General features: G+C 42.3%; 1 protein-coding gene across 1 annotated transcript; it reads left to right on the top strand.

Moving 5' to 3' along the window:
- Positions 1-7294: 7294 nt before the first annotated feature.
- LOC124990213 (taste receptor type 2 member 41-like) lies at positions 7295-8221 on the top strand. The gene has a single exon (XM_047559949.1). It carries the CDS (start codon positions 7295-7297, stop codon positions 8219-8221), a length of 927 nt encoding a protein of 308 aa, XP_047415905.1.
- The last annotated feature ends 7289 nt before the right edge of the window (positions 8222-15510 follow it).

Genomic DNA, 15510 nt, shown 5'->3' with positions numbered 1-15510 from the left:
TGGAACCCTAGCTCTGCCACTTAGTGTAGATCCAACTACAACAAGTTCTGTCAATGCTCAAAATCTCCCAAATTTGAACAGTAGGACCCTTAGAGGTAGAATATCTCTCACTGCACATCCCACATGGGCCAGGGAAAGGGTTCCTGTAGGAGGCAGGAGCTGGCTATGAAATAAAAGCTATGAAATTTATTTATCAGAGATAATGACGGAAGGCAGAATTATCTTAAGAGCAGGGCATGGCTGATTGAACCATTCAGAAGGTTCTGGCTCTAACAGAGGAAGGAGCCTGCACTTCCTTTATTTATATAGGTACAGATCAAAAGGAACCAGTAGGAGCTTCTTCCCCTAAAAAAAGAATGGGGGGTGGAGGTAAGGAAGCCATTTGACTCTAAGGGGTCACTCCCACATCCAATGCTTGTATATGAACTTCAGCAGTGAACTAACACATGATAACCACTTGACTCAGCAGTCTCCATCCGTTATTAATAACTGGGAGTTCCTAAGATCAGATTTTCCAGGTTAATAACCCAACTACACTTGGTTTTCATACAAGTCATGGGTGACTTCCTGCCAATGTCTGTGTCTTTTGGATATGCTTATCATTTTTAAACAGCTTTTTGAAAAGTCACAACTCATGTACAATTCATCCATCACCATTTTCTTTCTTTTAATTGTCAAATAGCTTTGTAGTTCATGCTGGGCCACATTTTGTTTGTCTATTCATCCATGGATGGATGAACATTCCGGTTGTTTCTGCTTTGCAGGGCTGGTGTGAACAGTGCTTGTGTGTACATTCTGGCACTAGTGTCCGTGTGGACACGTTTTCATTTTTCTTGAGTGTACACCTAGGAACAGAATTTCTGAGCATATGATATCTCCATGCTCCATGTTTTAAGGAGTTCATTCCAAATATTTTTTCAAATAGTAGAACCATTTTCCTGTCCCTCAGCTGTGTATGCTATCTGACTTCTCCCCATCCTTCCAACACTGCTGCTTCTCTTTTGGGTTTAGCCAACCCATGGATGTGAAGTGATATCTTGTGATTTAGATTTGCATTTCTCTAATGACCAACAACCACAGAATATCTGCTTATGTGCTTATTGGCTTTTTCTATATGATCTTTGGAGAACTTTCTATTCGAATCCTTTGGCCATTTTTTAATTAAATTACGTTTCTTTCTGTTGTTGATTTGTTCCTTACATTTTTGGATGCGGATCCCTTATCAGATATGTGATTTGCAAATATTTTGTGTTTCTTTTCACTTTGTTGATGGTATTCTTTGGAGTAAAAACATTGTTAGCTTTGGTCAAATCCAGTTTACCTATTTTCTCTTTAGACACTTGTATTTTCAGTGTTATATTCAAGAAGGCTTCGCCTAACCAATGAAGATTTACTCCTGTAACTTCTTTTAAGAACTTTACAGTTTCAGTACTCCCACTTAGAACTGTGATCCACTTTGAGCTAAGTCTCAGTATGGCATCAGGAAGGGATTCAACTTCATTTTTTTGTATGTGGACATTTAACTGTCCTAGCATCATCAGTTTTGAAACTTGTTGAGTTTTTGTGAAGATCAAAATATTAATATATTTAAAGCACAGAATGATGCATAGGGATGTCTAGCAGCTCTAAATACAAATTAGTGATCCTTATTTTATTACTTATTACACTAAATGATTGCTTGTGTTTCTCTCTCAAGAGATGATCTTGATCTCTGTGCCTGTGTGCCTGATCTAGTGCCTGACAGGCAGTATGTGATGAACGAATGGTGTTGGGTGGATGGATAAGTGGGTCTCTGCTGGGACCATCAGCAGGGAAATCATAGACAGGTGCCAGCCTGAACACTGATGAGTCTTGACTGGACTGGTTTTGCAGCCTTAGGGACTCTTGAATGTCAGCTCGTACTAGCAACATCTTCTTTAGGGCTGTCCACAGAGAGCATTGCCTGTAACCCTGGTGCATCACCTTGGAGACCTAGACTCTCCTTGGTATATTTTTCATTCCAGCATTGCTTGCCCACCTTCCTGTTTCCTCTTCTCTTTGACCCTGGGTGGGAGCTCAGGATAGCATGTCGTGCTCATGTGAGCTCCAGCCAACATTTGGTTTTCAACCCATAGAAGTTGGAGGTGCAAGACTCGCTCCCAGCCCTTCAGTCTCCATCTACGCTCCTTCCCTGGATGATCTCATCTACTTTAATGGCTTTAAATACCGTGTAAGCGTTGATGCCTCCCAAACCTGTTACTCCTGCCTTAGCTCTGCGCTGACACCAGACTTACATATCAATCTTCTGCCTCATGTCTCGACTTAGATATCTAGCAGGCATCTCAAATGCAGCGTGACCCAAACAGATGTTTTCCCACAAACTCATTCTTCTCCCAGTCTTCCTCATCTCAGTAAATGACTCCTTATACTTTCTCTGCTTTTTGAAGCCAAAACTTTAGAATTCAACCTCGATTTTTTCTCTCTTACTCCTATTTATCAGATAAATTATGTTGAGTTTACCTACAAAATATGCCAGCCTCTTGTCACTGCCGTGTCCCCTAGTGCTTCATCTGACACAGGCTACCACCTGCTTGAACATGGCCTAGAGACTGCTCTCTTCCGCCCCTGTCTGCCCCAATTCTATTATCCACACAATAGCCCAGAGGAGCCATTTAAAAAGAAAAATTATGTCATCTTACTCCCTTGTTTAAACCCTCAAGTGGCTTTCAATTACACTAGAATAATATCCCAACTTCTTCCCAGCACCAACACGACTTTCTTGATCTTACTTTTTAAATAGCACAATGGTAAACATTGTGATTTCTAGCAGGTGTAAATATTTAATGACATGAGATTTCTGCCAGTTCATTATATTCAGATTTTCAAAGGAAATGGCCATAAACCTGTTCTGAAACTTTTGAAATCCTTTGATAAAATGACAGTTGAGGCAGTCAAGGTGGGAGGATCGTGCAAGGATAAATATTTGGAAAAAGTCGTGCTGAGTCCCATTCCATATCTCACTGAGGGAAAGACAAGGAATTTTTCCTCCTTACCTCAAAACTAGAGGTATTCAGGAGAGTCTGTGGGGACGCTGACAAAACTTATAGTGTTGTTTGTTCAGCTGGCAGGCATAGTGGACTGAAGTCTTCCGTCTCGGGGATTCAGAGAATAGTGGACAGGCTGGCTAAGTTGGGGGCAGAGTCAGGAGAGTGTGGCTATATTGAAACTGTTGGCATAGGGTTAGGAAACCAGCTGTGGGCCATGAGGGAATGCTATGGTCCTAATGCCCCCAAATTCATCTATTAACTCTTAATGTTCAGTGTGACGGTATTAAGAGTTGGGGTCTAGAGGAGGTGATTAGGTCATGAGTGCTCGGTCCTCCTGGATGGAGTTAAGCCCTTGTACAAGGGCCAGAGAGAACTAGGTATGTTCCTTTTTGCCTGTCTGCTTCCTCATGTGAAGACACAGCAAGCGGTGCCGTGTTTGCAGAGCAGACTTCACAAGGCATTGAATCTGCTAGTACCTTGATCTTGGGCTTTTTAGCCTCTACAACTATTCTCTTTAATAAACTACCCAGTCTCAAGCATTTTGTTATAGCAGCACTAATGGACTAAGGGAGAGAGCGTGCAGGTGAAGGTATTTTGAGACCTGACCAATAGGGATGTCTAGGGACTTGTGGAAGCTTTATTTACTTGTGTATTTATTTATTTATTGTGGACTTTATTTACTTGTGTAAATAAAATTTTCTTGCAAATGCTTAGGGGCTGAGAAAGGTATCACAAATGATTGCCCAAATAGATATGCTTTTTCCAGAGTCAAAGGAACTGCAGGAGAGAGGATCCAGCACAAGTCCTCCAGAGCTCTGAAGTTTCCCACAGCATGACTTATTCTCCAGACTTGGAAAACATCAAGTCCTATTCTTTTGGTATTTGTCCAAGGCCCTTGCTACCCCTTCTCCATTCTCCCTCACAGGGTTGGAGCTGCAGTTATCTGGTTATCTAGTATTCACTATTGGACTGACCTGAGGCTCTTTTGTGGTTTGAAGTGACCTTGGGATAATTTGATAAGAGTGAAAAGAAAAGTCATGTGGTCTCCTGCAGTGCCTACTTCTTCTCAGGGGAAGATTCTTCCTTTGAATAAACTTTGAAGGAATGGTGGAAGAGGGTGGATAAGATCATGATTCACTAATGTCATGATACGGACATTTCTGCAGAAAAGGCTCTGCTGTCTTGGCCGCTCGACCCACATGTGGCCTTGGAGAAGTTTCTCCCAGGCTTCTCCCTGCCTCCTCCCGCAGGTCCACCATGAGCAACTGTTCCCACCCCAGCAAGCTCACACTTCCGGTTTCTTCAGAGAACTGATGACTATCTGAAAGCACCTGTTTGAGTGTTTAGTAATTGTCACTTTCCTTCACTGGACTGCAAGTTTCATCACAGCAGGGATCTTACTGTCTGGTTCACTGGACAGTTTCCAGCTTAATAAATATTTGTTTAGTGAATAAATAAACGAAAAAGAACAGTATAGGAAACATGTATATGTATATATACACTTATGTGCTATTTCTCTTTTTGTGTGGGTTATTAATTTTAATGTAATAGACCTTCCACATCCATGAATTTGACTCAAAAAATAGCAGATAGAAAAATTTGAAAACTACCCCATCTGTAATGAACATTTATAGACTTTTCTTCTTGCTATTATTCCCCCAAAATATAGCAAAATAATGATTTACACAGCACTGACATTGAATTAAGTATTGCAAGTCATCTAGAGATGATCTAAAGCACATGGGAGGATGTGCCTGAGTTATATGCAAGCACTACACTATTGTATACAAAGGACTTGAGCATCTGAGGATTTTGGTACTTGCAGGACTTCATGGAACAAATCTGCCTTGGACATCAAGGGATGACTTTATGCATTTATGCTGTGGTGGTAACAGCTTTCACATTATTTGTCTGACTAATTTTTCTCAGTTGACTCTTCCATGATAAAGTCATAATCTAAAAGGATATACTAACATTAAAACAAATAATTTTAGAAAAATTTGGAGAAAGAACATATTTGAAGGACTCACTGTCAGAGAGAATGCAGACACAAGAAACTTCTGTGCACTATTGATTGGTACAACCATTATAAGAAACAATATGTTTCCTTAGAATATTAAAAATGTGACTCAGCAATTGTGCTCCTGGGTATAGATGGTGTAGCCCATTTTCTGTTGCTATAACAAAATACCTGAGGCTGAATAATTTATAAAGAAAAGAAGTTTATTTTGGCTCATGCTTTTGAAGTCCTACATAGCACAGGCATCTGCTTGATTTCTTGTGAGGGCATCATGGCAGTAGAAGGAAGGCAAGTAGGCCTGTGTGGAAGAGAAGCTTAAGTCCATGAGAGGGAGGGAGGTGTCAGGCTCACTTTATACTTCCAAAGTAACCAATCCAGTCCCACAAGAGTGAGAACTCCCATGAGAAAGGCATTAATCCCTCTTAGTGATCTAACCACCTTCCTCTTAAAGTCTTCAACACCATTTAACACTGCCCTTTGGGACTAAGCCGCAACATGAGTTTTGGTGGGTGCAAAGCATGGTCAAACCACAGTAGAAAATGAAATCGGTATCCCCAAAAGGTACTCTCACATTCACTGCAGCCTTGTTCACAATAGCTACATGAAAACAATTCAAGAGTCGTTCATCAACAAGCGAATGACAAGAAAACATAGCACGTAGACACAATGGAATATTCTTCAGTTGTAAAAAATGAGATCCTGCAATAACAGGGACAAACCTGGAGGACACTGCCGAGTGAAGTACTCTAGATACAGAAGCCAAACGCATGCTTCACTTATGCACGACCTCACTTATGTGTGGAATCTAAAACAATCCAGCTCAGAGGCAGAGAGGAGAAATGATGGTTGCTGGGTTGGAATTAGGGGGAAACGGAGATGTTGGTGAAGGAGTACAAGATTTCAGTTACGCTGAATGAATAAGTTCTGGAAGCCCGACGTTTCCATGGGTGAGAGTGGACGTGCGACAGGAAGCTCAGCTCAGAGAGTATTCCTTGGTGTTTCATTTTTCCTGGGTACATTTTTCCCTGTACTTGTCTATATACTTTAACGCACACACACACACACACACACACACACACACACACACGGTTTGTGTCCCCCAAAAGCTCATGTGTGAGACAGTGTAAGATGGTTTAGAGGTGAAATGGTTGGGTTATGAGGGCCTTAATCAGTGTATTAATCCCCGATGGGGATTAACTGAGTGGTGGGCAGGTAAGGTCACTAACTATTGGAGAGAATGCAGATACAAGAAACAAATGAACTGTCCAGCCAGACCCTTGGTGAACTCAACCAAATAGAGGAAATAGTTGAAGATCTACACCTGCCCAAAGACCTCCTGGAAGAAACAGGAAACACCCAAGCTACAGAGGATGCATCCAAGGGCAGCAGGACACCCTCATGTCGAGGGTGTGGCTGGAGGAGGTGGGTTCCTGGGGGCATGGTTTGGGACGTATGTATTTTGTTGTTGTTGAGCAGAGGTCTCTCTCTCCCTCTTTGCTTCCTGGTATGATGTCTTGAGCTTGCTTCCCTCTACCTAACCCTTCCGCCATGATGTTCTGCCTCATCTTGAGCACCAGGGGAGGGAGCCAACTGTCTATGGACTGAGACCTCTAAAACCATGAGCCACCAAATAAATTTTCCCTACTCCAGTTGTTCTTGTCAGGTCTTTTGGTCATAGCAGTGAAAATGCTTTCTGAGACATATATTAAATATGTATATATATATATGTATTAAAGTATATAGACAAGTATATACAATATATATAATATAGTTATTTCTTTATATTTGATACCTAAATATCTATATATGTTATCTATCTATCTATCTATCTATCTATCTATCTATCTATCTATCTTGAGAGTGATCTAATGGGAAGCAGATTGTCCACACAGCCCAAGGATGGAACAGGATGGAACCAGGTGCAGAGACTCTGGAAGATCCTCTGCGTTGTCACTCTGGTGACCAAGGCAGCCTGCAGGCAAAACCAGAGGACGCAAATCAGGGGAGCCGGGGAGGCCCAATGGTAACTGAGCCCAGGGGAAATTTGCATCCTCCGGAGCCATCCCATTCCTCTTTGGAAAGCAGAACCTTCCTCTTGCCTGAGCATCCTGCTGTCTAAGGAGCTCTGGCTCAGACGCCCAGCAGGACCACTCTTCTCGCACCTCAGGAGGGAGCGAAGTGGGGCTGTGGGTGGGGGCAGGGAGGAGGCCAGGAACCAAGGTGTCTGTGGTGACTGAGGGGCCGGGAAATGCAGCCCGCGCTGACAGTCTTCTTCATGCTGCTCTTTGTCCTGCTGTGTTTCCTGGGGATCCTGGCCAACGGCTTCATCGTGCTGATGATGAGCAGGGAGTGGCTGAGACGTGGTAGGCTGCTGCCCTCGAACATGATCCTGCTCAGCTTGGGGGTTTCCCGTTTCTTCCAGCAGTGCTTTGGGCTGGTGCACACCTTCAACTATTTCCTCCACTCGGCTGAGTTCACCAGGGGTCTAGCCCGGCAGTTCATTTGTTTGCATTGGGACTTTATGAACTCAGCCACCTTCTGGTTCAGCACCTGGCTCAGTGTCCTGTTCTGTATAAAGATTGCTAACTTCTCCCACCCCACCTTCCTCTGGTTGAAGTGGAGGCTCCCAGGGTTGGTGCCCCGGCTCATTCTGGGCTCTGTCCTGATCTCTTTCGGCGTAACCCTGCTGTTCTTTTGGGGGAACCACAATCTATATCAAGACTTTTATATTAGACAAGTTTCCGGGAACATGACCCATAAGGAGTGGAACAGGAGGCTGGAAACTGACTATTTCATGCCACTGAAACTTGTCTCGATGTCACTTCCTTGCTCTCTCTTTCTGGTCTCCATTTTGCTGTTGATTAATTCTCTGAGGAGACACACCCAGAGAATGCAGCACAGTGCCCACAACCTGCGGGACCCCAGCGCCCAGGCCCACACCAGAGCGCTGAAGTTGCTCATCTCCTTCCTCATTCTCTACGCTGCGTCCTTCGTATCCCTGGTCATCGATGCCACAGTCTTCATCCCCTCCGACAGCCTGTGGTACTGGCCGTGGCAGATCACGCTCTACCTATGCATGTCCATCCACCCCTTTGTCCTCATCATCAGCAACCTCAGGCTCCGAAGTGTGTTCAGGAGGCTGCTTCTCTTGGCCAGGGGCTTCCGGGTGGCCTAGGTGTCTAGACCCCCAGAAGAGACCCAGGTGAGGGCAATGGAACTGAGGTTCGGTATGGAAACCTCTTCCCAGGCAGGAGACTGCTGGATTGCGAGGCAGGGTTCCTCCTCGGAAGGAAAGGAGGAGGAAGATCTAAGAACTCCTGTGGCTGCTTCCCTTCCTGGGGACTCTATGAAAAGGGACTCTCAAGAGTTCTGGAGAGCCATTATTTCCCAGAAGTTTGAAATATAAAAATTTGTACCACTTTTATGTTTGTAGCCCCTTTTTATCTGGAAGCCTTCCATTAGGTCTTGATTAATTGCTCCATGTCATGTCAGCTGGCTACTGGGGAGTTAAGAAAAACTGTGTGTCTATGACTAAACTACGATGTACGTCCTGAGGACAATGCAACTGGCACTAGGAGAGCCCCAAAGGACACGTCACTGGGACTGGCAGGGCCAGGGCTAGTTCTAATCGTCCTTCACTCTATGGAGATTCTTTTTCTCCTGCTGAGCTTGGACAATTTAGTTTTAGTTTTGCTAAGATCACTAGAGGTGTTCTCTGTGCGACCCTGTCTCTTTTCTCATTAACATCTGCATCCTTCTGCCTTTAATTTTCTCCTTTCTGAAGATTTGAGTGGCAGCCAGATTTGGTCCATGTTTATGATTCCTTTAGAAAAAGACACATTGTGACTTTCTCCTTTTTCAAACTGTCTTTGGGGAACTTCTTTTTTCTTCCCTACAGCAAATGTCACAAAGTCACATCTGAATTGAATAAACATGTACTTCTATTCAGAAAAACAAAGACTCAAGAACTTCATTTAGTTTATGTCTAAACACTCTTTTAATATTTTTTTCAAAAAAGAATCACCCCCGTTAAATTTTATGTTTAATATAGTTTTAAAATAGCTTGCTTCAGTTACTATGCAAATGTTTTGAACAATAGTTTTGTAAAGAAGTTTAATTATAGTTGGGTGTCTATAAACTTTTGCTAAAAGGTGTCAGTGTGCAAATTTCAGAGATCGAATCTGCATCTGGTTTCCTAATAGGAAGAAATTTTAATTTCCTTTGAGAGGGCAAATAATTTCCCTATCGATTAGGGTACAAGCTACTAAGTGGATGCATGCTCATGAACTCGAATCTTTGGGCAAATGACTACATTTTTAATAGAAACCTTTTCAGTAGGTAATACATTTATATGACTAAAAATTCAAAATGTATTGAAGAATGTATGTAGAATATCTTCCTTCTGCCTGTTCTCTTCTGGGACCTTCTTGTCCATCCTACTAGAGATACTTCACTCTATACTAATCTCTAACTAGTGAGTCAATCAATGAACGTGCATACTGATGTACTCTAACCACTAACTAATCAAATAACTTATTAATTAATGTTAGTTGCTGCTGTGACTTTCTACACAAGTAGTTGCACAATATGCACGCTGATCCACTCCTTGCTATTTCCAGTTAATGCTAAGTACGTCTTGGCGGTCTGTCTATGTGGGCTCGCATAGAGTCTTCTCATTTTTTTTTTTTTTTTTTTGCATGGGTGTGCACAGTTTCTTGAACCTGTCATTTACTTGCATCATTTAGGTTACTTCCTGTCTTTTGCTATTATAACAACATAATAATGAAAAATCTCCTAAGTTATCTTGCACTGTGCAATTGAACCCCAGTCTAAGTTCTATGAAATGGAAGTGGTATGTACATTTCTAATTTTGACTGATGTTGCCTTCCATAGGTGTCCGTCATTGTACTCCTCTCTCCCAGCATTCCGCTTTATTCACACTTTTGCTGATTTAAGTGAAAAAAAAAAATTATATTATGTAGTTGTAATTTGCATGATTTTTATTATGAGTAAAGATTACATTAGTGTATGTGTGTTGAGCTACCCATGTTTATTTTATGTGATTAGTTCATATCCTTTTCTGGATTTGGTGTTTGGCCTTTTTTCTTATTGATTTGTAGGAGCTGGTTTCATTCTAGAGAAACTGGCTCTTTCTTTGTGGCACTAGCAGCAAAATACACCCCTCCTCAACTCTTAGTGGTGGTTTTCTATTTTAATTTTTCATGATTCTAATATTAAAATTTAAAAGTCCTTTTTGTAATGATAGAATGTCTTTTTATAATAAGCATTTTTAGTTGTTGTTGGACTTTTATTTTATTTATTTATTTATATGTGGTGCTGAGAATCAAACCCAGTGCCTCACACATGCTAGGCAAGTTCTCTAACACTGAGCCACAAACCCAGCCCTTAAAAGTCCTTTTAAAAAAAACTTAGAATAATGACAGAATCATAGGAAGTTTCAAAAGTAGTACAGAGTCTTCTGTCCCATCCTTCAGCTTCCTCCAGGGGTACCATCTTCTATGGCTGCAGAATAATATCAAAACTAGGAAACAGACCCTGGGGCATCATTATCAATGAGTCTGCAAACCATATTTAGTTCTCATTGTTTTTTTTTAAGCCTACCTATGTGCTGGTATGTTTAGTTCCATGTGTTTTCATCCCCACGTACAGATTTATGGAAACGTAATTGAGATACATAACCATTCCATCACTACCTCTTTGCATTGATACCCATACCTGAGTCGCCATGTTTTTATTTATGTTAGATTTTACTTTTATAACAGCAGCTCTTACATGTGGAAATTTTTTTGCAGATTTTATAAAAAATAAACAATGGTTGTTTGGTCTTTGTCCTATAATTAGAAGGCATTCTTCACTTTGATACCATAAAAATTTATCCTGTATTTTCTTCTAGTATATTCATGCTTTTATTTATACGTTTAAATAATTGACTCTTCTGGAACTTACCCTGATGTAAGTTAACCTGTACCAATAAATTTAATTTTTTTCAGATGGTTAGTTTGCTGTTTTAACACTATTGAATATTTTTTCTCAACTAACTTAAAATGCTGTGTTTTAAATCACATATTAAATTCCTGCACATATTGTCTTCTATTTAGATTTTCTATTCTGTGTCACCGTTTTGGTGTCAGTATGTGCTGTGCCCACAGATTTTTAATTATTTCAAGTTTGTAGTATGTTAAAATATCTCTTAAACTAGTTTTCCTTCACTAATCTTTTTCAGAAATTCCTTGGTGATTATTTTTAGGATAATTTTGTGTGAGGCTAAACAAAAACATCCTTTTAAAAAAATGAATTGGGATCTTATTATTAAGTGTATAATTTAACATCAGGAGATATACATTTCCATGACATTGTGTCCGTCTACATATGAATACGGTGTACTTTTCCATGGGTTCAGATTTCTTTTCTTACTTTTGGGCGTGTTGCTATTTTTTTAAATACCAGTTATTCAAAAAATACAGTGTATTCCCAGGTCTACTTAGTCCTTTATGCCTCAGTTTTGTGGTATGGTAAATGGGTAGCTACATCAGAATAGCTGTGAGGTTTGGGAGATATAATATACACATGACATATAAGTACTAATCATAAAAGCTTTACTAATAATAACTGTTCATAATTAATGTTGTTATTATGGTCTGTATCTGCATCAGTATAGAGAACACAGAGTGTAGGAGGACTTTTCTAGCCACCAGCAAAGATCAGTTATCCCTTTTACTTCCTCTGACTTATTTTCTTCATTTTTTCGCATTTCCCCATCCCCCCCACCTGTCAAGCAGGACAAACATACCCTGTGTAAGTGAGAGAAGGAAGGACCGGTGGGGAAGGACTCTGACACTGGGGTTGCCTAGAGCTTACTGGAGGGTCCCTGGTGGGGGGAGGGTGAGAAGAATTCACTTATCTAGTATTTAACACCAGCTGAGGGAGGTGAGAGAAAAGAACTAACATTTTTTTTTTTTCTTTGAAGAAAGGGGAAAGGCAGAAATTAAAATTGGGAAATTATAGTCACGAAATGTCATGTAGTTATTATCTAAATTTTTTCTGTATCATGTGTGAGGTTGCTCTAGGGAATGGTTACATTTAGGAATGAAACGGTTAAGAATTAAAAATAATCTTAGGTCAATGGGATATCAGATACTTGGATGGGCCCTTGACTGCGGGCTAGATGTTCAACTGCTCTCTTCTGGTGGAGTGACCCAATGCTAACCCAGTGCTTGGTGTCATGAAAACGTATCTATAGCACCTGTCTCACCTGCTGGCAGCAAAAGTCACCATTTACTGCTAAACTTCTTTATAAAAGACAGTTTATAAAATGTAAAAGCCTATGCAGACAAATTGGTCTGTAAGTCGGAATGTGTTCCTCACGCACGGCTTGAGGATTGCTTCAGTTAACAGGTACTCTGAGTCCTATGTGAAGGTGATACCTGGGTCAGGTGGCGTCGGAGGCACAGCCTCTACCTTCATGGACTTGGCAGTCTTGTGGGAGTCAAGTCATTGAGTAACCACGTCATTACTAACTGGCAAAACTGCCACGAAATCACAGCATGAGGCCTATCAGCGAGTACAGCAGGAGGAGATGGCTGTACGGAGCTGAGACTGGAGCGAGGCTGGCTGGCGACACAGAAGTATTCCCTGAGAAATGATGAAACTGTGCATGAGGGAATGTTTGGAAACATAATCCCGGGGCCACACGCCCTGAAGCCAGTCAGTAGCTCCTGGCTAAGTAAGAACCTCCGCTCTCTGCCATGGTGTTACTGGTTGGAGAGTCTGTGAAGTTGTTCCTCTTAAGGAAAAGGGGGATAGTAAAACACACGCCCCCTTTCTGTTCCCCCAAACCTGACGAGTTAAGGGAACAATGAGAGCAAGCCGGGTCCAGAATGTCCACATGCATATCGTCTTGAAGGACACTGGCTTTCTCTCCTGCGTGGGGGCAACTAGGGCAAGTCAGCGTTATCAGCAGAAGGCTACTTTATCGCAAGGACAGAGGACAGCTTCGGGGATGCTGGTCATGCAAGCGAGCTAGTGGAGATGGGGTGACTGCTTCTGCAGCCTAACATAAAACCCCTTTCTCGGCAGTGAACGGAGCGAAGCGGAGCTGAGGGTGTCCAGCTGGCTGCCACTGGAAAAGACGCCCTGAGGGAGAGGAGGCAGTGCTTGGTAAAACAGCAGGGGACAGAGGTGCCATCTGTCAGCCTGTTGCCTCTGCACCTTCCCTGCGAGACCCTCAATAAAGCTTTAGGACTTCTCCGGGCGTTTGGTCTCTTGGTAACCTATCCCACCATCCTGCGTGACTGGGCTGCGGACATGACAGTGAAGCCTGATGGTGGGGGAGATTTTCTTTTGCATTGAAGGAGTTGGGGTTTTGCTCCTCTGGAGAAGCAGGGAGGTTCTACTGCCAGGGAAGCTTTGCCTGTGAGTTCCCAGGCTTGCTCATGATGACCACAGGACAAGCTTCTGATACCGCTTTTTACCCGGTGACGAGTCCTGCTTCCTCAGGTGTTGAAGTATAATGCCGGAGAAGCACGCCGAGGCAAATGTAGAGTGGAAAATACAGCTTTATTAAAGAAAAGGAAAAGCAGACTTCTCCCGGGTGGAAGAAGGGGACCCAAAGGCGGAATCCGTGGGATGAGCAAATCTCGTTCTTTTTATGGGTTTCATTCTCCCATTCTTTCCCCTTATCTCTTCCCTTCCTGCCTGCGGGATTAGGCCTGGTTTTGAAATGTAAAAAGCGAAAAGGGATGGGGCAGAGGGAGGGTCAAGGTGTCTCAGACAGGCAAGGGCCCAGGGGGCATTGATTAGCACCTTCTTGCCTGCAGTCTCTGGCAAGGACAGGTGAATTTGGTTATCAATGGGTTCTGCAGGTCCTTGACATTCCATTCTCCCATTGCAGTCTCCAACTTCCAGAGGCAGATGACTTGATGGCCTCTATTTTCTTGATCTGACCCGATTTCCTATTTCTACACTAACTGCCTGTCCCCAATTCTGGCTTCATTCCCCCCTCTAATCTTAGGAACTCCATGCTGCTGGGGAAGGGGGTCGATGACCGCTCTGACTTCTTCGAGCTGAAAGTGGACGGCGAGGGGCAAGCAGCTTGGAGTTCCTTCTTAGAAATCGGGTCGATCAAGGGGTCCACGGTAAAAGTCTGGTTGAAGAGTAATAGGCTGGAGGGTCATTTGAGAGATGGGCGGTCTATAAGAGAAACAAGAAGTTATGAGTACCGGGATAAGATTAATGCAACAGTAAATGCCACAACATAGGAACACACCAATGAATATGATGATGATTATAGAGACTATCTTTCTGTAATTTAGTGGCATATTGCTGGGCCCAACTTAGGAAAGAATTAGTTTCAGTGGATCTGCCTTCAATAATAAAGAAAGAGAGGAGAAAAAGTTTACATATCACCATTGTCTCTGCAGAAGAGATACTTTAGGTCTTCTATTGGAGTGCAGGAGTATCGCTCCTCAGTTCCTTGGGAGGAAGTTTCTTTGGGAGTCAACTCAGGATGACAGGCTTTAACTCGAGAGTGGTGAATCCAGTTCTCTTGTCCCAGCACTTTTACTGCAGAGGGGGTAGATAAGATTACAGGAAAAGGTCCTTTCCAAATAGGGTCTAAATTTGGAGAACTTGAAGGTACGGTTTTTATCATGACTAGATCTCCAGGCTCATACAGAGGTGGAGAAGTGATTGGCTCAGATGCAGGGTATTTACAGATCTCAGTTTGAAATTTGGCCAACTTTGTGATATGAGCCACTAAATCTGCAGTTTCCTGATCTTTAAGAATATCATTTCTTAGGAATGGTCTTCCATATAGGAGCTCAAATGGGCTGAGCCCTAATGTTTTGGGGGTATTCCTGATTCTGAGTAGGGCTAGAGGAAGCATTTTAGGCCATGGGTAGTGAGTTTCTTGAGTGAGTTTTCTTAGGTGCCTTTTTAGGATGTCATCCACATATTGGAGAACAATTGCAGTTGTCTTATCTTTGAATTCTGCTAAGTCCTTAGCTAGAGTTTGTCCAAATAGGTGGGGGCTATCTCTAAATCCTTGGGGGAGTACTGACCAGGTTAGTTGAGATCCACTATCTGGTTCCTCAAAGGCAAACAGATACTGAGACTGAGAATCCAGAGGTATGCAAAAGAAGGCATCTTTTAAATCTAACACAGTAAACCAAGCGGCAGTTGCTGGAATCTCAGATAGTAGAGTATATGGATTAGGAACTACTGGGTGGAGGGGAACAACTGCTTCATTAATTATTCTGAGGTCTTGGACTAAACGCCATTCTCCATTTGATTTTTGAACTCCCAAAATTGGTGTATTGCATGGGCTGTTACAAGGTACTAAAAGTTTCTGCTGTTTGAGGTTCTGGATGATTTTTAATAAGCCCTTTTTTGCTTCTGGGCATAGCGGGTATTGTCTCTGATGTGGAAAGACAGAGGGATCCTTTA

Source organism: Sciurus carolinensis, chromosome 8, assembly GCF_902686445.1.
Source record: "Sciurus carolinensis chromosome 8, mSciCar1.2, whole genome shotgun sequence".
Classification (NCBI taxonomy): domain Eukaryota; kingdom Metazoa; phylum Chordata; class Mammalia; order Rodentia; family Sciuridae; genus Sciurus; species Sciurus carolinensis.
This window is presented reverse-complemented; position numbering and strand designations above follow the sequence as displayed.

Coding starts and splice junctions, on each gene's coding strand:
- LOC124990213 (XM_047559949.1), top strand. CDS start 7,295: ATGCAGCCCGCGCTGACAGTCTTCTTCATGCTGCTCTTTGTCCTGCTG.